Source organism: Caenorhabditis remanei, chromosome V (genome assembly GCF_010183535.1).
Source record: "Caenorhabditis remanei strain PX506 chromosome V, whole genome shotgun sequence".
Lineage (NCBI taxonomy): Eukaryota > Metazoa > Nematoda > Chromadorea > Rhabditida > Rhabditidae > Caenorhabditis > Caenorhabditis remanei.
The window spans coordinates 20,518,027-20,544,136 of NC_071332.1; the positions used below are offsets into that span (position 1 = coordinate 20,518,027).

Consider the following 26,110-nt stretch of genomic DNA (forward strand, 5'->3'; position numbering starts at 1 on the left):
TCAGGAAAAAACTATTCAAGTTTTTTTTTGAAAATCTTGCAGAATCTATCAATTTTTGCAGTTTTCTCACTATTTCTGTCATATTCACCGCAATTCCCTGTCAAATAACGTTGCAAGTACGAAGTACCGTTGCACCAACTTCCCAAGTTGAAAATTTCGCTGAATTTCACCATGAACACGTAAGTAGCAGGTGACCAGACAGTGGGAATCAAGTTTTTTATGAACCTAAAGAATATTCCAGTCATATTCTCCTGATTTTATAATGCTATCCTTAACATTTCAGTCGGAATGATTCAATTCGGGAGAAAATTTTCAGAAATCACAAAATTCAATTTTTTCGAAATTTTTTTTGTTAGTTTGATCGAAAATTGTACCGGAACTAAATAAAAATAACATGATTGAATGAAAAACTTCAAAAAACCATTATTTTGAAACATCAAAAATGATTTACCGGAGGACCTCGAAAATTAAAATCCAAGTTTTTCTCATTCTTCCCTCAAAAACCGTTCTTTGGTCCCCGAGTTACGAGTAGGGACAACATGTATCCGATACCAAATTTTATGTAGATTTCGAATATCAAATAAAAAACAATGTCTTCTCGTGTCCCTGCCGAGATAAAAACGATTTCATGAAAAAAACCCGAAAATTTCATAAATTTTCAAAATTTTCACTATGAAGGTGTTGAGCTGGAATTTTGTTCTGAACACAAAAAATGCTTAAAATAGTGTCTACATTAATTTCCCGTTGAGATTTCATTCCTAACTCCTTCAGGAAAAATTTTCGAAAAATATCGATTTTTTGATTTTTCTAGGTATCCAGGTGACGGACCTAGCCAAAAAGTACCCCAATTTGCTAAGAACACTTGGTACTACCTTTGATCAAAAGGATTGACAAATCGGAGATGGTCAACTTTTTTCGGGTGAACATGGTCTGTTGATCGATGCTCGAACGAGTCAGAGAGTGCGTCTTAAAATTTAAATATCCGCCAAAAACGAGAAAAGCGCCAAGCATGCACCGAAACCACACCAGGCCCCGATTGCCGGCGCGATCGTGGTTTTTTCGAAAAATAGTTTTATTTATTCTTCACACTTATTTATCACAACTTTAGAGTTTTCTTATCAACATCTTTGCTTAAAAACAACAAAAACAAGATTCTCCATCGATTGTTGACCGTTTTGAGTCAAAAGAGTCTAAATGAACCCTTCGTTTTTCCTGTTTTTTGATAAATATAGTTTTCTAGAACTTTAATTGGTCGTTTTCCAGAGAGAATGGTGACAAAACGTCACCAAGATGTGGTGGTGACACGAGGAGCTATCGAAAACGACACAATATCAGCGGTAAGCTTCAGAAACATGAGAAATTGTGAGAAAATTGGGATTTTTCTTTATAAATGTGCTTGAAATAGTATTTTCAGCAATTTTAAATGAATTTGACACAGAAATAAGTAGAAAAATCGTTTTTCCAGGTCGCCGCCAAGTACTGGGCTCCATTCACAAAAGAAACACATGAGAAGTTCGACGCGAAACTAATCGACACAATTTACGAGAATGAGATGCTCAAAACACAATTCAATCCGAGAAAAATCATGATGCTCGAATTTTCACAGTATTTGGAGGGCTATTTATGGCCAAATTATAAGGCGGCGGACGCGTCGAAAGCTTACAACTTGTCGATTGTTGTGATGATAAATGAGAAGTTTCGAGAGCGAAATCTGGATTCGTGGGCGTGTTTTACGAAGAACGCAACGGAGTTTTCAGCGTTTTTCAAGAGAATTTTGGAGCTTTCGTTGCAGGATGATGGGTTAGTAGAAAAGAACCACAAAAAAGTGAACCTTTTGCGAACTAACTCATACGTTTAGCGCTGCTAAACAGCGCTAAAATCGATGTGTTGGCATTTTAACGCTGCTCGGCAGCGCTAAAAACAATTATGTGAGATTTTAGCGCTGCTAAACAGCGCTAAATTCCACGTGTCTCTCGTTTTAGCGCTGTTTAGCAGCGCTAAAGACCACGTTTAGCTTGCAGCGCTGACAAGAATAACAATTATTGTTCCCGCCGTTTTTATTAAAGACAAACTACTAAAATTTAAGTACAACTTTTTATTTCCAGACTGAGCCCATCGGAACACTGCGCTCTCCTCACATTCCTCGTCAACGCATTTGGCTCCGTGGAGACTCCAATTGTACACAACGAGACAAAGAAGCTAGTCTCCATCGAAATCTGGTCAGGACTGCTTGAAAGTCAACGGGAGGACCTCTTCAAAAAGCAGAAGAAACTCCGTAAAATTTGGGATAATGTCGTCAAAAAGATGAAGCCAGAGACAGCGTTCCATCGGGAATATCTATGGAATTTGATAGAGAAATTCAAGAAAACTCTGAAAAATTTCGATGGTTCGGAAGGAGAAGAGGAGGGAGAGGATCCGGTTGATTCTATCAAGTATTGCGAGAGATTCATTGAATTATTGATTGATTTGGAGTCGATTCTTCAGACACGACGATTCTTTAATTCAGTACTTCATTCCTCTCACCTCCTCACAAATTGCCTTCTTTCTCCGCTCATTTCCACCGATGCGGGATCACTTTTCTTCCAATTAGTTCAACTTTTGAAGTTCTATGCTAGATTTGAAATCGATGACTTATCTGGGAGACAGCTCACCCACAAAGAAGTGTCCGAACAGCACTATCAGAATGTCACGAGACTTCAAAAGGCAGCCTTCCGCTTTTTCAAGGAGAACATGAAAGAGTTCTATCTGCTGAATGTTAGTGGAGTGGATACTCGACGTGCACTTCAGAAGCAGTTTGGAGATATGGCACATGAGGAAGTCTACCGATTTGCAGAATATTTGCATTTGGTTCCACCGTTTGGAGGTGAATATGAGATTATTTTAATAATAAAACTAGATTTTAGCGCTGTTAACCAGCGCTAAAAGCTTTGGAAGGTTTTGGAATAAAAATTTTAACGCTGTTAAGCAGCGCTAAACTCGCAGCAAAATTTTCAAAACTTAAGTAACAAAAATAGTGGTTTTTCCTGAAATTGTTCCCAATTTTGTACGCAAAATCAGGTTTCTGGGAACCTATACTCGAAATTCTTACAGTTTTCTTACAAATTCAATATTTTTGGTTCTGAAAAACTAATTTTTTTTCGAATTTTTCGAAAGTTTTCGAAAATGTTTTTCGAACACCCCTGTTCCAGAACCTTCCAAAGATTTTAGCGCTGTTAAGCAGTGCTAAACTCGCGAGGTTCAGGTTTTAGAGCTGCTAACCTTGTGATCTCCGACACGCCCGCTCGTTTCAATCGTTCTGCAACGAGCGGGCCTGTCGGAGATCAAAATGCGTGACCTTTAAAAAATGAAGCAAACCATATTTTAATCACTTTCTACTATTCCAACCCTCTCCTTTTCCAGAAGACTCCGCCCAACAGTCCGATCTTTTCACCCGATTCCCGCACAACCATCTCGTCGAAACCATTACCCTCCACTGTGAAAGACGCCCGAATCAGTTGACTCAACTCAACGAGAAGCCGCTCTTCCCAACGGAAAAAGTGATTTGGGATGAGAATGTGGTTCCGTATGAGAGTTACACAGGCGAGGGTGTGCTGGCATTGGATAAACTCAATCTGCAATTCTTGACACTTCACGATTATTTGTTGAGGAATTTCAACTTGTTCCAGTTGGAATCTACTTGTGAGTTGGTTATCTAGGTAACTAAATCAAAAAAGGAATTTTAAGATGAAATCCGTCAGGACCTTGAAGATGTGCTCTTCCGAATGAAGCCATTCCAACATGAGTCTCGCAACGAAACAGTGTTCGCCGGATGGGCTAAAATGGCACTTCCCATCGATCACTTCCAAATATCGGAAGTCGCGAAACCACTGGTCGGAGAGAAATCACCGGCTGTCGTCAGAGCGGTGGTCACTGTGAATGTTGGACGAAGACAGGATATTCGACAGGAATGGGAGAACTTGAGAAGACATGATGTCTGCTTTTTGGTGGCTTGTAGATCCCGCCGTGGAGCTTCCGGACTGAAATTCGATGTCCGTCGCCCATTCGCTGAGCAAATCGAAGTACTTAGTGTACGTGGATGTGATGTGGAAGGAATGTTGGATCAAGATGGACACCTTCTTGAAGAATACACAAGTTACGAAAAGAAGACCAAGATTCCAGGAGATATGAGAAAGTTCCGACTGCTGTTGGACCCGAATCAGTATCGATTAGATATGGAACAAGGGAATAAAGATGACATTTACGACACTTTCAATCTGTTGGTCCGACGGGATTCCAAGACGAATAACTTCAAAGCAGTCCTCCAAACGATTCGAGATCTTCTCAATACAGAATGTGTGGTCCCTGATTGGCTAACTGACGTTATTTTGGGATACGGAGAACCTGACAGTGCTCATTACTCGAAGCTTTCCAGCGCTGTCCCAGAACTCGATTTCAATGATACATTCCTATCCATCGAGCACGTGAAGCAAAGTTTCCCTGGATATAAAATCGAGCTCTCGGGAGAGGCCAACGCAATGGTACCGCCTTTCAAACTTCACTTCCACGAGCTCGACCGTCGACAAGATGTGGAAACGAAGCCAGCAGACTTGAGAACGATTACAGTGACGCCGTTGATTCGAAAGAAAAATACGCCGTATTCCTATGCGGTGAACAAGAATCAAGTACAGTTCACACCGGCGCAAGTGGAGGCCATCAAGTCGGGAATGCAGCCAGGATTGACGATGGTTGTGGGACCACCGGGTAAGGAAATTCTCAAAGTTGCGTTGTGAAATCAGCGCCAATCTCAGTTTTAGCGCTGCTAAACAGCGTTAAACGGGTTCGATTTTAGCGCTGTTCAGCAGCGCTAATTTCCGCGTGTCTCTCGTTTTAGCGCTGTTTAGCAGCGCTAAATTCCACGTGTCTCTCATTTTAGCGCTGTTTAGCAGCGCTAAATTCCACGTGTCTCTCGTTTTAGCGCTGTTTAGCAGCGCTAAATTTCTTGTAGTTTCGATTTTAGCGCTGTTTAGCAGAGCTAAACTGCCATGCTAAGCGATTTTAGCGCTGTTTAGCAGCGCTAAATTCCACGTGTTTCTTGTTTTAGCGCTGTTTAGCAGCGCTAAAATAACTCGTGATTTCCGTTTTAACACTTCAACAAACGAAAAAATGTTTTTTCTTACTCCCATCATTCCAGGAACTGGTAAAACCGACGTCGCTGTCCAAATCATCTCGAACATCTACCACAACTGGCCAAATCAGCGTACTCTCATTGTGACTCACTCCAATCAGGCTCTCAATCAACTTTTCGAGAAGATCATCGCTCTCGACGTAGATGAACGACACTTGCTTCGTATGGGACACGGAGAGGAATCATTGGAGACGGAGAAGGACTTTTCAAGATATGGACGTGTCAACTACGTGTTGAAGGAGAGATTGACGCTGCTCAATAGTGTGGAGAAGCTGGCGAAGGCGCTGAAAGTTGTCGGAGATGTAGCGTACACTTGTGAGAATGCTGGATACTTTTTCAGATTTTCGGTAAGAAAATTAGCTCGTTTTTGTTTCTAATTTCACTCTAATTTTCAATTTTTAGGTCTGTCGTGCCTGGGAGGAATTTCTGGCTCAAGTGACTGCTAAGGGAGCCGCCAAACTTGCCGATGGAATAATTCCAGAGATATTCCCGTTTGCCGCATTCTTCAAGGATATTCCCAATCTTTTCTCGGGAAACAATTCGGACGATATGAAGGTTGCTCACTCGTGCTGGCGTCATATTGAGCAAATTTTCGAGAAGTTGGATGAATTCAGAGCGTTTGAGCTGCTGAGAAACGGAAAAGACAGAACTGAGTATCTGTTGGTAAGGGATATGAGTGACAGACATACAAACAGAAATCAAACGGAATTTATTTGGAATCAAATTGATTTCAAAGAATATCAAAATTTATGGGAATTCCGAATTCGTATTTGGGTTCGCTGCATTCTTGGGAGGACCCATCGCCTTCAACTCTTCCAATACATCAGTGAGCTTCTGCACGCCCTTTTCATCGGAACTTTGATTCTCTCTGAACCACAACATAACCTGTGCTTCTGTAAGCCCAATCTCGTCTCCCAACTTCTTTCGTTCTTCAAATTCAATGTAGGGCTTCTTCTTGAACTGATCTTTCAGTTTCTCCTCCTGATGCTTCGAGTAGGATATCATGGGAGCGGAATGAGGTTGTTGACGTTGCAGATCGACCAATGCATTCGCGTAGGCCTGAAGTTGGTTGTTCATCATAGCCTGATTGTCCAATAGAGACTGTACTTGGAGATTGTAGGCACAAACGATGTTGATGAGAGTCTTGATTGTCTCCTGATCAGAGAGACTGCTCCCTGGTGCAGAGGTTGATTCCTGAGTTGTGAAGCTATAGTTCTTGCTGCCCAATGCATCGAATTGTGGTGGTTGGAAAGGTGTGATGACTTCCGTTTTGGGAGAAGGCGACGCTGAGTTGCACGAATCAGAAGAAGTGGGAGGGCTGGATATGGAATGGATTGAGAACTAAAAATGAGATATGAATGGAATTTACCTCATGAATGCAGTTGACATTTGATTTTGAGGCTGTGCAATCATTAGAAGTCCTTGATATTGTTGTGATCCTCCTGAAATCAGAGGCCGCGCTCCTGGATCATCGATTGATGTGTCCGGCGAGCAGGACACTAGAAGAGGAGCTTCTTCTCCAAACGTGCTCTCAGTTTCCAAGGATAGCGGTGCGTCGAAGACAGGTGTGAGACCCATGGCTTCAGAAGGCAACGACGGAGTTGAAAATTCCATTAGTGCAACCTCTGTCAAGTCTGAAGATGTTGAGTCGATACTGCTGAAATAGAAACATTAATTCCTGCATAGCGATATGTGAATGACATACCTCCTGGACTCTCGCCTAAGAATTTTCCGCCTCTGGATGAACCAATTATTGATGAAACTTTCAGGGAATCCCGTCTGCTTACACAACACGGCCTTGTCCTTTTTTTTGAGAAACTTTCTCTTTTGGAAGAACTTCCCCAAAATCTGAATCTTCTCTTGAAAATCCCTTGAAAAGGAGTATCGGTTTGACATTTCTTTCTGAAAATGAGGGGGATAACGTTAAAAAAGTAGAGCAATTATCAATAACGAGTGAAGAAAAACAGAGAAATTGCACGGTGCAAAGAACCGGTAGCAAAAGATAAGATAATGAATGGTAATCAATAATTCAATTTTATTGGACAACAGTGTAGAACGGGGTGCCTTAAAACATTTTGAACTCAATCAAGAAAGATGAGTTTCTAATCGAAAGAATCCTTGCTTTCATCGTTCTCCTGGAAGTCGTCCTCCTCGGCTTCATCGTTCTTCATGATAGTCAACTTTCCAGTTTTATCCATCAACTCAGTCTCAAGTCTCTCCTTCTCCTTCTCCGCTTTTCTCAACTTGAATCTCCGATTCTGGAACCAGATCTTGATCTGATTCGGTGTCAAACCGATAGCTCTTGCTAAGGTTCGACGCTCATCAATCAAGATTTTATCACTTTTTGAGAATCTCGCCTCCATCATTTTCACCTGCTCTTGAGTAAATGGAATTCGTCCTCTTTTGTATTTGTCGCCTGCCACATCGAAAGCTTGCTGGATATCTTGTGGTGTCATAGCGTTCGGGTGTTGGTAGAGCATTTGTTGAGAATTTGGAGCTCCGGGATGTTGATGAGGGAAATGAGCTTGTTGGTAGTGAAACGGTTGGATCCAGGTGAAATAGGCGGCCTGGGCTTGCGCACTGAAAAAAGAAAAAAAATTAGGTTTGTTAGAGTTGAAATAGTCAAACTTACATTCTTGCGGACTCCTCCATTTGCTTTTGCAAGTATTGCTGGACAGCCTGAGAATGGCCTCCCGGACGTTGGTATCCCCCTGGTGATACCTGGCCTGGCGCCGGTTGATTGGGTTGGGGAAAGAACGGCGAAGGCATTGGAGTACACATTGACATATCAGGGTGTGGATAGCTCGGAGATACCGCCGGTGATGTAGAAGACACCGTCGGATTGCCGTAGTATTCACCGGATGGATAGGGAAACATCATTATTCTCGGGATGAGAGATGAATGAATGAGCTCTTGGAGATCTCTTGGACCTCATTCTCAATCTTTGCGTCAGAAGGAGTGGGCGGAGCAATCTATCCGCTGATTGACATCCATTTTTGGGAAAATTGTCGGAAAAGTGCTCATGTTGAAAGGGGAGCTGAGAGAATTTTGAGTCAGTTAAGAAAGTGACACTAATGGTTTTATGGTGGGCAGGTGGAAGGTGGGAAGTAGGGTCTCTGGGATGTTTCTGGGGAAGGAAGAGGGATGAAAGAGTTGTAAAATGGATGGGTGAACAATGGAATGTGGTTAGAAATAAGCGAAAATGTGATAAAAGTGGTTGTGAAGGTGTAAGCGGAAGGAAGAGATAAGGTTAGGTGATTAGGGAAAAAAAACGAAGTTTTGACATGAAATTTGTGAATTTTCGGAAGTTTCTACAATTATTAGAGGTTAAACAAGCTATGGGAATCGAAACATTAGAAGGATTTAAATGGGTTCAGATGAAATTCTGCCCTTCAAGTTTGAAATCGAATTCCACGAACATTTTGTTGTAAAATCTTTGAGAATTGAAGACTGATCGACGAATTTGAATCCCCAATCCAGTCTCCTTATAGTTCTACGGTTTCTGAAACATCGGAGTTCATCAAAAACTCGCCGGAACTTTTGTTAGTTCTGAATTTTTCGCTTTCTAATCAAAACTTCGTTTTAAACTCATCAGAATCGTTTTTTCTGCTCAAATGCATTGATAAATCACACAGACATTACACATTTAAACAAATTTATTCATCTTTCTTCCCCAATTTTCATCATTTTTTCAGATAAAAGAAGCAAAAATCATCGCAATGACATGTACACACGCAGCACTCCGCCGTAACGAACTCGTCAAACTCGGCTTCCGTTATGACAACATTGTGATGGAAGAGGCCGCGCAAATCCTGGAAGTCGAAACATTCATTCCACTGCTTCTTCAGAATCCGCAGGATGGTCACAATCGATTGAAGCGATGGATTATGATTGGAGATCATCATCAGCTGCCTCCGGTTGTACAGAATCAGGCATTCCAAAAGTATTCGAACATGGAGCAGTCGTTGTTCGCAAGACTTGTCAGATTGAGTGTGCCGAATGTCGAGTTGGATAGACAAGGACGTGCGAGAGCACAGTGAGTTTCAAATCGCTAGGAATTGTGGAAAACTTGGCAGAGAGACATTAGTTTTAGCGCTGCTAACCAGCGCTAAACCTGGACTCTAGCTCTGCTAACCAGCGCTAAACTTTGACTTTAGCGCTGCTAAACAGCGCTAAACTCGGATTTTAGCGCTGCTAAACAGCGCTAAACTTACACACTTCAGCGCTGCTAAACAGCGCTGCTAAACAGCGCTAAACTTGTACTTTAGCGCTGCTAACCAGCGCTAAACTTGTACTTTAGCGCTGCTAACCAGCGCTAAACCTGGACTTTAGCGCTGCTAACCAGCGCTAAACCTGGACTTTAACGCTGCTAAACAGCGCTAAACATCGCTAAAGCTCTCATGATTTCAACATCGTTCTACATAAAATCGTCACTTTTTTCCAATATCGTATCAAAAACACACTCTCCTCTATGATCGACAAACTTTTCTCACGCCCATTCCAATTTGTTTCCGATTGACAGGAGGTAGTCGGAAAACTGATAAAGCCTCTTATCAAATTGATGCTCCACTCAAAATGTTGCCAAATTTTAATTCAATTTAGTAAATTTGGGACCCGAAAGTATATATTTCTAGCTGAAAAAATGGCGAGAAATTTACTGAATTCTTTTAATTCCGAACATGTTTCTAATTAGTTTTATTTCAGAATCGCCGAACTCTACCAATGGAGATACAAGGGACTCGGAAATCTTCCACACGTCGACGGTCTTCCACAATTCCAGGTTTGTATGAAAGCTAAAGCTTCTCCTTCCCTCACTCTCAGCTGACCTACATTCCATTCACAACCATTTCGTCGTCATCTTTGAAGCGCTCTCCCTCCAAATTAGTCACATTTTGAGTCACATTGCATCACTTTTCCCCACTATTTCGTTCATGTATTTGCCTCCCCTCTGCACCGCCCTATAGTGAATGAACGGAGGGTATTTCCTCATGGCGCCCACGTTTCTTACTGCAGGAGATAGTTGGAGACATAGACGACGAAAGCGATGTGTTTTACGAGTTGTCGCAGTTCTCGCGTTGCATTGAAACGAAAATGTACCTAAAATCGGTCAAGTTTGGCCTAAATTCGTAGTTTTTTGTATGATTTGAGCACGATTTGATTGCCAGTTGAGCTAAAATTGTGTTTTTTTGAAATGTCTCCATCCGATACTACTCTTTTGTCTATTCGCAAAGTTTTAGCGCTGCTAAACAGCGTTGAAGTTTGATTTTAGCGCTGCTTAACATTGCTCAACCCCTTAATGATCCTTCCCCACTAATTCTCTTAATTTTCAGAATGCCAACGCCGGTTTCGCTTTCCCCTTCCAACTCATCGACGTACCAGATTTCAACGGACAAGGAGAAACCCAACCAAGCCCACATTTCTATCAAAATCTGGGTGAAGCTGAATACGCTGTCGCTCTCTACACTTATATGAGAATCCTCGGTTATCCGGCGGAGAAAATCTCGATTTTGACGACATACAACGGACAAGCACAACTGATTCGCGACGTATGTCAGAGGAGATGCGAGACGAATCCATTGATTGGAATGCCTGGAAAGGTAAGTATAGCTACATCTCCCTAAATAAAAATAGATATTCCCGGAGACCAGATTTATTAGAGCAAACAGATTAGTGTTTGGCAGTAATCATGAAAGTGCAAAATCCTTTGTTTCTAGTTGTTCTTTGGGAAAAATAGGTTGTAAATGGCACTAGTTGATGGAAGGTGAGAGAAAATGTCAGGGAATCAATGTAGAAGATGAGAAATTCGGGGATCAAATGGCTAAAAAAAATGTAAATTTCAGGTCTCCACCGTGGATAAGTATCAAGGACAACAGAACGACTACATCATTCTCTCCCTTGTGAAAACCCGAAATATCGGTCACATCCGTGATGTTCGTCGTCTCGTTGTGGCGCTCTCTCGTGCTCGTTTGGGTCTCTACGTGCTCGGACGTGCGAAAGTTTTCATGGATTGTTTGGAATTGACGCCAGCGATGAGAATTTTCGCGAAATCGCCACGGAAATTGATTATCCTCCCATTCGAAGCACACCCAACACAACGGAAATGGAACGAGAGATCTCAGGATGGAGAGCCGATGGAGATCGAGGATACTCTTCATATGACACACTTTGTACATGAATTCTATATGGGTAACTTGCCGGCGATGAAAGAGGCTTATGATCAGGCGATGTCGGAGTATATGGAGTCACAGAGGATTCTGAATCCACCGATCGATGAGAGCCAGATGGATGTGGAGACTGAGGAGGAGAAGAAGCGACGAGAGGCGATGGAGAGGAAGAAGAAGCAAGAGATGGATGATAAGAAGGAGGCGGATATTCATTTCGAGGATATGGATCATGAGATGCAAGAGCAAGAGGCAGCGCCAGCTCAGCAACCACCGGTACAAGCACCTCCACCAACGAATCCATAAGAAACTTTTGCTGTCAATTAAATATCTTTTTTTTACTGTTTTTAACTTATTTTCACTATTTATTGAACTTTTTATCGTTCGTTTTCAGCTGTGAAAGCTCTTTCCCGGATACATTTTTCATTTCATGATCTTCGTTTACTTTTGAATTGATCTTCTCTCCCGTTTTTAACCATTTCTGATTACACGTATAAATTCGAATTTTACGGTGAACAAGTATTTATTCGTTTTGTCTTTTATAGTAATTGTGTGCCTTGATCACATTTTTATACCTTAAATTTTTGTATTTTGTAATTTTGTTTTGTCCGCAACGTTTCTTGTTAACTTTCTTTCGAAATATGACTGATTTTCCGTCCGAGGCCATTCTTTTCAAAAAATGACAAATTTTTCGTTCTAGATATCGTTTTTCGACGAAAAATCTCAATTTGCCATTTCCAGGGTTTCAAGTAAACATGGCTAATCCAGCGCCAGAAAATGTTGAGGCGAAAGTCGAAGAGCTCCAAGTGAACGGAGTCGCCCATCAAGAAGAGGAAGAAGACGACGATAAGGTGACACCTTGGGAAGTAACGACGACAAAAGCGACAGGAATCGATTACGATAAACTGATTGGTAAGGGAGAAACGATAAGATGTGGAGAAGAATGAGCGAGAATGGGGGAGAAGAGCCTTCAAGCGGCAATGCGGAAATCCACGTGGCAGATTTTAGCGCTGCTAACCAGCGCTAAAGCCTAATTTTTCTCATTGTGCCAGGTTTAGCGCTGTTAAGCAGCGTTGAAATCCACGTGGCAAGTTTTAGCGCTGCGGAACAGCGCTAAAATCTGAGTTTAGCGCTGCTAACCAGCGCTAAATTTCTCAACGTGGAAAATTTAGCGCTGCAGAACAGCGCTAAACTTGGATTTTAGCGCTGCTAAACAGCGCTAATGTTTCGCTGTTCTAGCAAACAATTTATTCATTTTTCACTAATTTTCTTTTTTTTTCAGTAAAATTCGGTTGCCGTAAACTCGATGATGACGTCATTGCTCGTTTCGAACGGGTGACCGGACACAAAGCATGCCCAATGCTCCGACGTGGAATGTTCTTCGCTCACAGAGACTTCGTAGCGATCCTCGATCTGAAAGAGCAAGGAAAACCATTCTACCTGTACACTGGACGTGGTGCTTCATCGGGATCTCTCCATTTGGGACATCTTGTGCCATTCATGTTCACAAAATGGCTTCAGGAGGTGTTCGATGTCCCATTGGTCATTCAGATGACTGATGATGAGAAATTCTTGTGGAATGAAAAAATGAAGGTCGAGGACGCCAAGAAGATGGCTCGTCAGAACATGAAAGACATCATCTCCGTTGGCTTCGATCCCACCAAAACCTTCATTTTCAATGATTTCGATTACATGTGTCCACCATTCTACGAGAACATTGTCAAAATCTGGAAGGTTGTCAATGCGAATCAAGCTCGCGCGATTTTCGGATTCACCCCTGAAGATTGTATGGGCAAAGCGGCATTCCCTGCCGTCGAAGCCGCCCCATGCTTCGCCTCCTCGTTCCCACACATCTTCGGAGAGAAGGGAAAGAAGAATGACATTCCTTGCCTGATTCCATGCGCCATTGACCAGGATCCATACTTCAGAATGTGCCGTGACGTGGCACCAAGACTGAAGGCGGCAAAACCATCACTCATCTTCTCCAGTTTCCTGCCAGCGTTGCAGGGAGCTCAGACGAAAATGAGTGCATCGGAGCCGAATACTTGTATCTTTTTGAATGATACACCGAACCAGATTAAGAATAAGGTAGAGTTTAGTGAATTAAGTGAGCAAAACTTCAGTATTTTACCCATAAAAGCGGTAAAATAACTGAATGAGAAAATGATCTCCGTTGAACTCCATGTCTCAACTTTTATACGAAGCACGTTGTTATCAATGAGGAGAACATCATCATTAACTGAAAAATGATGATATTTCTGGTTTCTCAACAGTAATGATGATAATTTATAAGTTGTACTTCTTATCAAAAGCACGCACAAAAAGGTTGAAGAAAAATGTAGTTTTAACGTTTTTTGTGTTTGAAATTGAGAAATTGTGATGAAAAATGATGTTCTCGGCGATAAAAACACTGCTTTTCGCTAGAAAATCACTTAAATTCGTTCAGAAGCAAGTTCAAGACTTTTAGCGCTGCTAACCAGCGCTAAACGACGATTTTAGCGCTGCTACCCAGCGTTAAAAAGGAATTTAGCGCTGTTTACCAGCGCTAAATTCAATTTTAGCGCTGCTAGCCAGCGCTAAATTTGCCGATCAACACAACTTTTTACTCATTTCTCAACTATTTATTCTTTCAGATCAATAAATACGCATTCTCCGGTGGCCAACAAACCGTCGAAGAGCACCGCGCGAAGGGAGGCAACTGCGACGTGGATATTAGCTTCCAATTCCTTCGTTTCTTCTTGGAAGACGATGCGGAACTCGCCAGAATCCGTGAACAATACACGAAAGGAGAACTTTTGTCGGGAGAGCTGAAGGCCCGTGCCACGTTGGAAGTGCAGAAAATTGTTGCGGAAATGAAGGAGAGACGGGATAAGGTCACTGATGAGACTGTCAATGAGTTCACCAAAATCCGCTCGTTGGCTTATCAATACTGATTCGTTTCTGTTTCTTGAGCGATTTTGAGTAACTTTTCACTCAAAATTCATTTTCTTCCCCAATTTAGTACCGTTTGTTGAGCTTTTCCCCAATTCCGTTGTTGCTTTTTATTGGTTTTTAATATTATTCACTACTCTTATTGTTTCTCACAGCTTTTGATGGATTGTTCCTCCAAAAAGTCCATTTATTTTTCCAAATCTCTCCCAGTTCTTCTCATAAAAATCATAATGTTTCCCTCTTTGAAATTATCCAATCCTTTCCTACAAATATACACCCTCCTTGCTTTTTTAATTTATTCCTTATTCGTTTCCTCCCCAAATTATTGCACTTTTAGTAGTTTTGTCTGTTTGCTTTTCGGTCTTCTGGATTCTGGGGTCCTTTTTAGTATAATATCAGTTTTGTGTGGTTATTCGATAATAAAATTCCCCCGGACTTTGGACAGAAAGTAAAAAAAAGGTGCGAAAATGTTATGAATTTCAGGTGGAAAAGTAGGAAATTGCGGGGTATAATTGGTGGGAAAATGAACTTTTAGCGCTGCTAGCCAGCGCTAAAATCGAAGCGACGTGGAATTTAGCGCTGGTTAGCAGCGCTAAAATCTGCAACGTGGCAGTTTAGCGCTGCGGAACAGCGCTAAATTCAATTTTAGCGCTGCTAACCAGCGCTAATCCCGCCGAAGCATCTAAGCAGCTCCAACACCATACATACCAAGCCCCGCCCCCTTTTAGCAAGGGCCTTCTCCCGAAAATCCCATTCCAAACAAAAAAAGGAAAAAATTTCGCTGATTTACCACTAAAAATTTGCATGAAATTAGTTGTTTTCGTAGTGTATTCGGAGATGCAAATTTAGAATTTTTAGAAGAAAAAGGGGAAAGAGTAATTGGATGTGTTTTGTATGTACCCCCTTCAGATTTTGTTGAATTTTTGAATTCTGAAGAGAGAGAGAGAGAGATGACGTGTAGTTAGATGACGTGGAGGGGAGGCTCCAGAATATTCTTAGAAAGAATCTTCTGAATTTCCGCCCCCTTTTTATTACGATTCACTATATACACCCCACTCTTTCCGGTGGTTAATTAGGGACCGGAAGGTGGTCTAATTAGCTTACAGGGGGTACTGTAGTGAAAAAAGGGCGGAGTCTAAAAGGGGCGGGGTTTAGCAGGAGATCTGGAATTGAGATGGGCGGCCGTTTCGTTTGAGAAAATTTTATTTGCTGAAATAAAAATTCTCATCTCCTGCTAGTCTTTTCCCCAAGAATTTTTGAGTTTCAAAAAATGTTTATTTTTCAAAAATTTTGTGGAAAGACTGACAGGATTTTGATAGGAGAATTACTTTTTTTTGAATTTCCCGCCAATCTTTTTTCTCATTTTTCGACAGGAAAATTTCGATGAATTTTTGCGATTTCCAGGTAAAATGAAAATGCAAATAGTGGGACTATTGGCCGTCTGGCTCACCATCATGCAGCTCACTCAGGCAGCAAGTCTCTATTTGACAGGTTAGTTTGGAAAATTGGATTGATAGAAAATCATAGTTGTCAAGGCCCGGGCCGGGCCGGGCCGGGCCGGTAGAAAATTTTCAAGGCCCGGCCCGGCCCGAAGGCCCGGCTTCAAAAAACGACCCTTTTTTTTCCAATTTTTTTTTCGAATTTTTTTCAATTTTTCATCGGAAATGTGACCATTTTTGACTATTTTTCAGAATTTCTTCTAATTCTGACTGATAGTCGAAAATGTGACTTTTTCGCGAAAAAATTCAAAAAAATTCAAAAAATTTGAAAAAATTTGAAAATTTGACTTTCGCGCCAATTTGCCCGGGCCTTCGGGCCGGGCCTTAAGCCCGGCCCGGCCCGGGCCGGGCCTTCGGGCCGGGCCCTGATTTTGCCAACAAGGCCCGGCCCGGGCCGGCCCGGGCCGGGCCTTCGGGCCGGGCCCTGATTTTGCCAACAAGGCCCGGCCCGGCCCGGCCCGGGCCGGGCCTTGACAACTATGTAGAAAATAGAAAACATTCTGCACATTTTGAGCTAAAAATCTGCTGGAAATGTTGATTTTCACAAAAACTGAAATATTTTGAAAATATTTTTGAAGAGAAAAACCCATATCTCGCTAATTTCATTGCTGAGATTCAAATCCTTGTAATTTGCAAATTGAGCATGCCAAGAGCTTTCAAATGAGTATAATGATGCATAGGTTTGAATAATTGGGTCCCACCACGAAAGTTCATGATACTGTAGCTATCGTGGTGGCACCGAAATATCCTGAATCAGCGTGTCAAGACGGTTCGAATGAGTATATTCATGCCAGGGTTTGAAACAAGTTGGGTCTCACCACGAAACTATGGTGTGCGCCTTTAAACGGGACTTCTGTAGTTTTCGTGGTGAGACTCAACTTGCTTCAAACAATGGCATAATTATACTCATTCGAACCGCCTAGACCTGCTGATTTCGAAAATGTCAAAATTTTGAAGTTTAACGCAAAATTGAAAGAGATATAGTAGCTTTTCTGAAAATCTGAAAATGTTGAATTTTTCGAAATTTTTTTCACAGTTTTTTTAATGTCGATTTTTAATTTTAGGCCTACCATCCGAATCTGAGCGACCAATGAAGCGAAGCGCCTTGCTGCAACCGGAGAACAATCCAGAATGGAACCAATTGGGATGGGCTTGGGGTAAAAGAAGTGTGCCGGGAAGTGAGGTAAGAACCGTAACTTCATAAGATTTCGTGTAAACTCCAAAATTACAAAAATTTTCGGAATCAGCAGGCCGAGACACGCCGAATGACTATAATCATGTATAGGTTTGATTCAATTTTGGTCCCAGCATAATAACTACAGTAACCCGAATTTTCGTGGTGAGACTCTAGGCATGGCATGATTATACTTTTCTGAAAGCCCAGAGAGTCGTGAATCTGAAAATATAAATTTCATTGCATACAAATCAAAACTGAGCAAGTAATGTTTAGTTTTCCGAGTTTTCAGATTTTTTTTTCTGAAAATTGAAATTTTCAACCCTCCTTAACTTTACTATCTTCTACCCAATTTCATTGAATTTTGGCTTCAAAAATAGGGAATTTATTCTTCTTTCCAACAAATCCATTTTCAGATCCCCCGTCGCCTTGTCCGTGCTCTCCACCCGGTCAAAAAGAACCCCGACTGGAACGATCTGGGATTCGCGTGGGGACGCAAATAGGCCGTCTCTTTTCCCCCCTCTCTGTTAAAAATCTCGATTAATTTTTGGACAAATTGAAAACGAATTTCAGAATTTTGTTGTCATCCTTTTTTCTCTATCAGTTATCCTTTTCTTCTGTGTGCAATGTTGATGATTTTGTGTGTGTCTCTCTTTCTCAGCGTCTCTCTTCGAAATCACACTCTCTTCTTCCCACTGCTCACCTCCGCTATTTATATTTCAATGAAGATGGACATTGTTAATTATTTCTCACAATTAGTAGAAAAAATTCCGCGGTTTTTGAGCTAAAATTTGCAGAAATTGGTTGTAAATTAAGGAATCATGGAATTTTAAAATTTTTCGATACCCTTAAACTACTGTAACTCACTCCTTTTCGTGGCAAGACCCACGAAACTTATATTTTCAGAATCAGCAAGTCAAGACGCTTCGAATGAGTATAATCATGCCAGGGTTTGAAACAAGTTGGATCTCACCACGAAAACTACAGTAGTCACGTTTAAAGGCGCACACCGTAGTTTCGTGGTGAGACCCAACTTGTTTCAAACCCTGGCATGATTATACTCATTCGAACCGTCTTGATGAGCTGATTACAAATATTTGGGTTTGATGGAAGAGTTTTGGGTTTCTAGGCCACCAGGAGGTTTTAATTCGAACCGACTGATCTTGAAAATTTAAAAAAATTGAGGCCCTGACAATGTTATGACCGTCAAAAATTTTTATTAAAAATTAATTCATTTTTCTTTAAATATAAAATTTGAACTGATAGGGAACATAAATAAAATATAAAATATGCGCGAGATCCTCTCCAAAATAAATTGTTTTTCAAAACCAAAAAATACAAATCACAATTCACAAAAATCAATCAATAATCGGTGTATAATCCCCAAACTCTCGTTTTTCAAATTTCAACTCATTCCCAAACATTGGTCGAATAATCAACTCGGCAGCCACTCGCATCTGGTCAGTTCTCAGTTTCGCCTTCACTTTCAGATTTTTCAAAATTATAGCCAATATGCACTTCTCCTCCATCATTGCGAATCTCATACCTGGAAAAGTGGAAATTTGAAATTGTCAGTGTACACAAAATTTGGTCGGTTACAATGACCAAAAAAGTTACAATGACCAAAAAGTGTCAACTCACCAATACAATTTCTACTTCCTGCGCTGAATGGAATGTATGCATACGGATGTTTCAGCTCTCCACTAATAAACCTCTCTGGATTGAAAATCTCCGGATCATCCCAATATCTGGGGTCCTTATGTACCATAGACGGTACCATAACCACAGCGGATCCAGCTGGAAGTGTATGCCCTCTGACTTGAATATCTTCAACACATTGTCTTGCAATCAATGGGACTGATGGGTACAAACGAAGGGTCTCTTTGAAACAAGCCTCCAGATATTTCAGTTTTCCCAAATCTTCGTATGAAATCGGGCGGTCTGCTTCTCCAAGAACATCGTCTATCTCCCGTTGGACCTTTGATTGGATTTGTGGGTTGGCACCCATCAGGTGGAGGAACCAGTTCATCGCGGCAGATGTTGTGTCGTGGCCTGCAATAAATAAAGTTTCAAAAAAAAAGTTGATAAAAACCATCGCAACTCGGTCAGGTTTGCATCAAATTTTATGAAAATTATATTTTCGAATTCTGCTAGTCAAGACGGTTCGAATGAGTATACTCATGGCAAGGTTTGAAGCAATTTGGGTCTCACCACGAAACTACGGTATGCGCCTTTAAGCCTTTGAGGGACTACTGTAGTTTTCGTGGTGGGACCCAACTTGCTTTAAACCATGCCATGATTATACTCATTCGAAGCGTCTTGACGAGCTGATTCAGAATATTTTAGCTTGGTGGAAGAGTTTTGGATTTCTAGGCCACCAGGACGTCTAATTTATTTTGATATCCGGAAAATGGGTCCCGCCACGGAATATCAAGTATTTATGCGTGGATTTCTTCACTTAGAAATATAATTAATTACTAGTTCAAAAATTTCAGAAGTTCTCTACATTTCGAGTTAAAAATAATTCTAAAATGTTGAAAAGTGAAAAAGCTATGAGGGTTTGAAAATATTCATTAAAATTTTGAAATGATGATTTCACAAAAACTATCGTAACTCTGTCAGTACCGTGGCAGGACCAAAGAAATGTATATTTTTAGAATCAGCAAGTCAAGATGGTTCTAATGAGTAAAATCATGGCTATATTTGGTAAATTATGAAAATTTTCGGATTTTTGGGTCTCGCCACGAAAACACTAAAATCCTCGTATCTCAGCGATTTTTGAGTTTTAAAGGAAAATAAAAATACGGTTAGAATCATCAATTCAAGACGGTTCGACTTCATTCAATTTTTGACCGACATAGGCGCCTTTAAATTCCAAACTTCCACTCAAGACCCAAAAAACCGAATATAGCCTTGATTATACTCATTCGAACCGTCTAGTCTCACTGATTCCGAAAGTGTAGGTTTTTTGGGTCTCGTCACGAAACTGACAGAAATACAGTGAAATTTCAGACACGGGTTTCAGCTCAAAATGTGTCAAATTTCAAGAGGCTCTTCTAAACTTAGTTTCTTCATCTTTTTTCAAATTTCAATCTCAAAAAATCAGTGACTAACCTTCAAAAGTGAACGTATCCACCTCCTCACAAACGCCCTCCATCGGCAGTTCTCCCTTTGAGTTCATATCCAACATCAAGTCGAGGAAAGCCATCCGCCGTCTACCTTCAGCTGTCTCTTGTGCTAATAACTGTTCGACTCCTCCAGCAGCATCTACTTTTGCTTTTCTGGCATAGATCGCTTTGGAGGTGAATTCGTGGAGAATCTGGAACAAAAATACTACATATCCCTCTATCTCTATCATCTCTATCATCTCTATCATCGCTATCTGGGGCGCCTGAGGCGCGTTTTTCAGGAAGGAAACTTGATAGTTGTTTGAACTCGAGTCTAGGGTGTCTGGCGCGCCTACGACGTGTTTTTAGAAAAAAAGCCTAATAGCTAAATTGACTACGACTTTCTGAAGTTTCAAGCTGATTTTTTTCAAAGCTGGCGTGTCTTTGACGCGTGTTCTGTTTCCCTACCTTAACACATCTGTCATGTTCTGCTCCTGGTCCGAACCACTTGAAAATTGGTGTCAAGTACATCTGTGGTCTCAACATTCTATAGAATACAATATCCTTCATTTTGAAGACTGCATCCAAATACGGTGAGTCTGGATCCTTTTGAGCATTTATCGAAGTACCCAATGCAGCCTCACAAATCACATCCAAAGTGCACAAAGTGATAGTGTGGAAGACATCTTTGTACTCGCCAGTCTCTGATTGGTTCTCGAATTTTGAGAGAAGAGTTCGGCCGTGTCTATTGTAGACCTCAACGAAATCTTTGAGAATGTCGTAGTGGAATGTGGGCGTCAGGAGTTTACGACGCGGACGCCATTTGTCCGGTTTTCTGGAAATTTAAGAAATTGGGGACTAATTAAAATTGTTAATGGAGATGAGCCCCGTGAAAAATGACCGACCGATATTTTAAATTGATGATATATTTTTATTTTTTTGATAATTTAGAACTATGTAAATAAAATTACACACATTTTGAGCAAAGAATCATTCCAAAATATTGAAAACTGATTGAGTTATAGTTGATTCATTGCGAACAGCCAGTAGTTTCAAAAGTTCTTGTTTTTTGCTGGGAAAAATAAGTTTTAGTGAAAAAAAAATTGGTTGAAAATCTTGAAAATTGACAAAATTACAGAGAAATAAAATTTTTGTATCCTGCAACCAGTATGGAGCTGTGAAACGGACCGGGCCCCGCCGAAATCACCCCGCTCGGCCCAAAAAAATCCTGGTCAGTGTAAAATTTGGTCACTGTAACAGTTACACTGACAAAAACCTTTTACACTGACAAACCACTGAATTTTCGAAAAATGAAAAAAAAATTGTTGAAAAAATGAGTCCCCATTTTGGAATCCGGGCTGAACGGGCCGCCGGCCAACCAAATTTTTTATAACTCTGGTCATATTATGCAAAAAAGTAACCAACATTAAAAAAACTGTTTGAAAATGTCAAAAATTGACATCAGATACGCCAATTTGAAAAAAAGTTTTACTATTTTTGTGTATTAGCTCAACACAGCTCTTACAACTGTGCTCCACCGATACCCCATTCAAAATGTCTCTTTTTCTCTGATTCTCTCAATTTCGAATACAATTTTTTTCGGTTTCGGTAGAGCGCGGTTGTAAGAAGTATGTCATGCTAATACTTTATCAACTTGATATTCTTTCTTACCATTATTTCATTGCTACTCCCCTAAACACAAAAATATAAAAAGACTTACGAAATAAGTAGTCCATCTCCAATCCATGCACTCAAGAACCCATACAAAAAGGGTTTATTCAACATCTTCGGAGACCCAAGAACCGCTTCCATCTCCTCTGCTCCATACAACAAAATGAATGGCAGTCCACCCAACCAAATCCTTGTTATCCTCTCATCCCCCTTTCTCATCATATAGGCAATCCCTTGACTCTGCTCGAAGAATTCCTCTGGAGAGAAGTGGAATTGATGGAAGTTTCCGAGGAGTGGGAGGGCGGCAGGCCCTTGGAATACTGTCAGTTTGTCGTAGATGAATTTTCCCTTTCGGAAGACAAAGTGGATGATCCAGGTGATGGTAAGGACTATTAGGGAGGCAGTTATTATACCCATTGTGTTGGCTGGAATTGGGATATTTGGATATACAGACAGACAGAACGAGAGAAAGAGAGAAAAAGGCGTATAGACTTCCGGACATTTGGATAGACAGACAGACAGATGGAAAGAGCAAAAGAGAGAAAGAGACATCTGGATAGACAGACCAAATTTTCGGAAAAGAAGTTTTGGAGAGATAGACAAACAGGCACACAGACAGAAACTCACGAATAAAATTCTTCTATCAATCATGAGGACATCCGACACGACAGACACATGGGCAGATAAAAAATTCAAAAAAATTCAAAAAAAAAATCACGATGTAGACAGTGATAGTAGACCGACCAGGGTTCGAGTCCGCACGGTGGCAAAAAACTATATTTTGGAAAGTTTTTTTGTTTTTTATTGTTTGTTTTTGGCATATTCAGCAGAAAGACGACAAAATCAATAAAAATTCGAAAAAATTGAGCAGAATCAATCGATTTTGAGGATTTTCCTACCCGGCGAGAAGGTTAGGTAGACAGTGGTAGTAGACCGACCAGGGTTCGAGTCCGCCCGGTGGCAAAAACTTTTTTTTGAACTTTTTTTTGTCATTTTGAAAAGTTTCAAAACTTTTCACCGAACTCTATCTAATCAATTCGTGAAATTTGAGACAAAACGTCATGCATTGTAGTAAAACCTTTAAAATGGCAAAAAAAATAAAAACAGAAAACTATTAAAAACTCACATGGTTTTTGGGTCAAACGTGTTTGCCCAAAAGGGGAGTCTATTAGCGAGATTTAGGAAAAAGAAAGGGGTAATTGAAAAAATAAACGAAAGGGGGAGTGAAACAGTTAGGTAAGTGGAGGTGGTGGTCAGTAGACCGGAATGAAAGTACTTTTTTTTAGAAAAAAGAATATCTTAGTGTTCAAAGTGTTCTAGTGATTCTTGTGAAGAAAATCACAAATATTCGGATTTACAAACCCACTAAAAGTCGTTTTCTTGGTTTTTGTGCACTCCAAATTGTGAATGACTTTGCGCCCTAATAGGGAAGGTTATGATGTCAGTTATGGTACGTGACCTATATCACTGGAAAACTGAAAAAACGATGATTCCAAATATATATTCAGTTTTTGCGTTCGACACCTGGTATTCGAGAAAAACGAGCGTCAAATAATTGAATTGATGAGTTCTTGTCATTGTAAAAGGTTTTGGTCACTGTAACTTTTACAGTGACCAAATTCTATACTGACAATTTCACACTGACAATTTTTGCCAGAAGTGTCAGAATAATAATAATTTGTCATTTTCCTAACTTTTACCTTGTTTTTCTGGAATACCAGACCTCGAGGGCAAAAACTGAATTTAAATTACATTAAAATCCTAATCTGACAAGAAAAAAGTACAAATGATCTCGTCCACTTCTTCTTCGATATCTTTCCCCGTCTATGTCTCTTTTGATAATTATATATCCAATACATTCTTCCCTATCATTTCTTCCTCTTTTCCCGGAGAAATTAATAGAAACAAGAGAGAGGGAGGGGTGTCTAGTGTCTTCTAATTGTCTGAGAGAAAGATAGGAAGACTCAAGGACAAAAGAAAATGGAAAACGATAGGGGGATCAGAGTAACAAAATTCTATTGTGGTTGCTGGCGTGACGTTGACGCGTTTATTAGAAGTTGGTATAGAGGAAAAGAGAAGGTATGGGAAGCTCATAAGATAGGTAGCAAAAAATAAGTCTGGCGTGACGTTGGCGCGTTTAGAAGGTGGAATAGAGGAAGAGAAGTGACCAAGGTAAATAGAGAGCATGGGATGGGTGAATGAATTGAGGAGACAGCTGGCGTGACATTGGCGCGTTTAGTAGTTGAATTTGAGAATGAAAATGGTATGGAAAGCCCATAAGATAGACGGTGACCTAGAAATCCAAAACTTTTCCATCAAACCCAAATAATCTGAATCAGCTCGTCAAGACGGTTCGAATGAGTATAATCATGACAAGGTTTGAAGCAAATTGGGTCTCACCACGAAAACTACAGTAGTCTCGTTACAGTAGTTTTGTGGCGGGACCCAACTTGCTTCAAACCAATGCATGATTATACTCATTCGAACCGTCTTGACTAGCGTAATTCGAAAATATACAAATTTCAGAGATTCCACAAATTCTGTTCAAATTATGTCAGTTTTACAAAGACAATTTAGGAATGGCTAGGTCTAGAACACTTTCTTCCCTCCCTTATAGTAGATCAAAACACGGATCCCATTCTGGAAAACTGAAACGAAACGAGGTGAGATAATGAGGGAGAGAAGAATGCTATCTAGGATTCTGGGAAAGCGAAGAAAGATATGCAACAAAGACTTTTGCCTTTTTATGGATTGTAATCTGTTCTGGATCGGCGCGGGCGGATGGATGCCCACTTGGAGATGGCGCGTATTGCAAACAAGTACAATACGTTACATTAGCATCTTTTTGTTAGATGGAGGGGGATAGATAGTACTAGGGGGAGTAAGAGATTGAATTGAGTAGGGTTCCGGGACATCCGGATGGACAGACAGACAGATAGATGTGTAGAAGAACTGAGAGTCGACATTCGGACTAACAAATCTACAGACAGGCACAAAAATTTCTGGAGAGAAATTCACGATAAAAATTTATCAAAACTGTGGACATCTTACCTGACAGACACACGAACAGCAAGAAAATTCAAAAAAATCGAGCAAAATCTATCAATTTTGGGAACTTTCCCATCCGGCGAGAAGGTCCGGTGGTCAAGGTAGACACTGGTAGTAGACCGACCAGGGTTCGACTCCACCCGGTGGCAAAACGTTTTTAGGAACGTTTTTTTTAGGCTTTTTTGGCATTTTCAGCAAACAAAACAACAAAATTGATGAAAAATTCAAAAAAAATCGAGCAAAATCGATCGATTTTGGGAACTTTCCCATCCGGCGAGAAGGTCCGGTGGTCAAGATGGACAGTGGTGGTAGACCGACCGGGGTTCGATTCCACCCGGTGGCAAAACTTTTTTAGGAACGTTTTTTTCGCTTTTTCTGGCCTTTATTTCCTACTGTACCTACCAGAGAGAAATTTCTGGCCTGGATTCCAGATGAATTCAGTAAAAATGAGGTAGATATCCGGATAAACAGGCAGACAGACAGACAGGTAGATACTAAACCGAATGAAACAAAGGTAGAGGAAGAAACTGTGTTAATCTATTCGTATTCGCCTTCACACTGTGAATATATTAATGGGATTAATCGAAGGTGTCGCCGGGAGAGGTCAAGGCTGGCGTGCCTCCAGCGCGTTCTTCTTTAAGCGATTTAACGTCAGAAATCTCATTTTAAACACTGAAAGTTCAGTGTAGATCAAATCAGATCATAATCTGTGTAGCCTAGCCTACAAAGAACATGATCGGACATGGAATAGGAGATGGCTACAAGGGGGGGGGGGGGAGAAAACTGAAAAGGGGGGGGGGATGGAAATTAGATTTGTGAACCGGTTCCCTAGAGTCTGGCGCGCCGTTGGAGCGGTATTGAAAATGTAAACGAACATTGATTGAGCTAAGTGAGAAAGGCGCCTGAGACAGACAAATAGGTTCCTGGGTTCAATGACGGACATTCGGACATCCAGACAGACAGACAGACAGATAGAGGGGACATCTGGACACCGGGACACACAGACAGAGGTTGACGGCTCTTAAGTAGCTGATGAAAAAGGTGATATATGGACAAATTTAAATATCTTAATGGATATCCATATACACAGACACACATACAGACATCATATGAATTCTGAAGAAAAAATCGTAAAAATGCCTCTGATCTATCGAACCCTTTTGTTAAAAATGAAGATATATTCTCATCAAAAAACCGGTTTTCAAAAATTAGATTTGGGTTCAAAATAGAGACGGAAAACCTTTGATTTTTAGGCGAACAACCATCGGAAGACGGTTAAAAATTTTTTTGTGTGACGTTGTAGACGGATGGCTATGGCAAATAGGAAATTTGGAGTTTGGTCACAGACTAATGAG

At 40.8% G+C, this 26,110-nt stretch overlaps 6 protein-coding genes across 6 annotated transcripts; 3 read left to right on the forward strand and 3 right to left on the reverse strand.

Moving 5' to 3' along the window:
• Positions 1 to 1,268: 1,268 nt before the first annotated feature.
• Positions 1,269 to 7,473, forward strand: GCK72_021612 (uncharacterized protein; the record flags this gene model as incomplete). Its single annotated transcript, XM_003098029.2, has 9 exons — positions 1,269 to 1,337; positions 1,466 to 1,800; positions 2,106 to 2,863; positions 3,400 to 3,678; positions 3,724 to 4,740; positions 5,171 to 5,511; positions 5,567 to 6,106; positions 6,547 to 6,714; positions 7,255 to 7,473. 9 exons carry the CDS (start codon positions 1,269 to 1,271, stop codon positions 7,471 to 7,473), a joined length of 3,726 nt encoding a protein of 1,241 aa, XP_003098077.2.
• GCK72_021613 (uncharacterized protein) lies at positions 5,912 to 7,060 on the reverse strand (the record flags this gene model as incomplete). Its single annotated transcript, XM_003098078.2, has 3 exons — positions 5,912 to 6,482; positions 6,534 to 6,821; positions 6,870 to 7,060. The coding sequence occupies 3 exons, from the start codon at positions 7,058 to 7,060 to the stop codon at positions 5,912 to 5,914; spliced, it is 1,050 nt and encodes a 349-aa protein (XP_003098126.2).
• GCK72_021614 (uncharacterized protein) lies at positions 7,267 to 8,044 on the reverse strand (the record flags this gene model as incomplete). Its single annotated transcript, XM_003098032.2, has 2 exons — positions 7,267 to 7,744; positions 7,797 to 8,044. 2 exons carry the CDS (start codon positions 8,042 to 8,044, stop codon positions 7,267 to 7,269), a joined length of 726 nt encoding a protein of 241 aa, XP_003098080.1.
• A 4,036-nt stretch (positions 8,045 to 12,080) lies between these two features.
• Positions 12,081 to 14,258, forward strand: GCK72_021615 (uncharacterized protein; the record flags this gene model as incomplete). Its single annotated transcript, XM_003098018.2, has 3 exons — positions 12,081 to 12,237; positions 12,608 to 13,413; positions 13,959 to 14,258. The coding sequence occupies 3 exons, from the start codon at positions 12,081 to 12,083 to the stop codon at positions 14,256 to 14,258; spliced, it is 1,263 nt and encodes a 420-aa protein (XP_003098066.1).
• A 1,413-nt stretch (positions 14,259 to 15,671) lies between these two features.
• On the forward strand, positions 15,672 to 17,432 carry GCK72_021616 (uncharacterized protein; the record flags this gene model as incomplete). The annotated part of the gene is made up of 3 exons (XM_003098017.2): positions 15,672 to 15,747; positions 16,820 to 16,938; positions 17,346 to 17,432. 3 exons carry the CDS (start codon positions 15,672 to 15,674, stop codon positions 17,430 to 17,432), a joined length of 282 nt encoding a protein of 93 aa, XP_003098065.2.
• An 855-nt stretch (positions 17,433 to 18,287) lies between these two features.
• On the reverse strand, positions 18,288 to 22,124 carry GCK72_021617 (uncharacterized protein; the record flags this gene model as incomplete). The annotated part of the gene is made up of 5 exons (XM_003098064.2): positions 18,288 to 18,475; positions 18,571 to 18,981; positions 20,044 to 20,248; positions 20,505 to 20,871; positions 21,757 to 22,124. The coding sequence occupies 5 exons, from the start codon at positions 22,122 to 22,124 to the stop codon at positions 18,288 to 18,290; spliced, it is 1,539 nt and encodes a 512-aa protein (XP_003098112.1).
• Between the last annotated feature and the right edge of the window lie 3,986 nt (positions 22,125 to 26,110).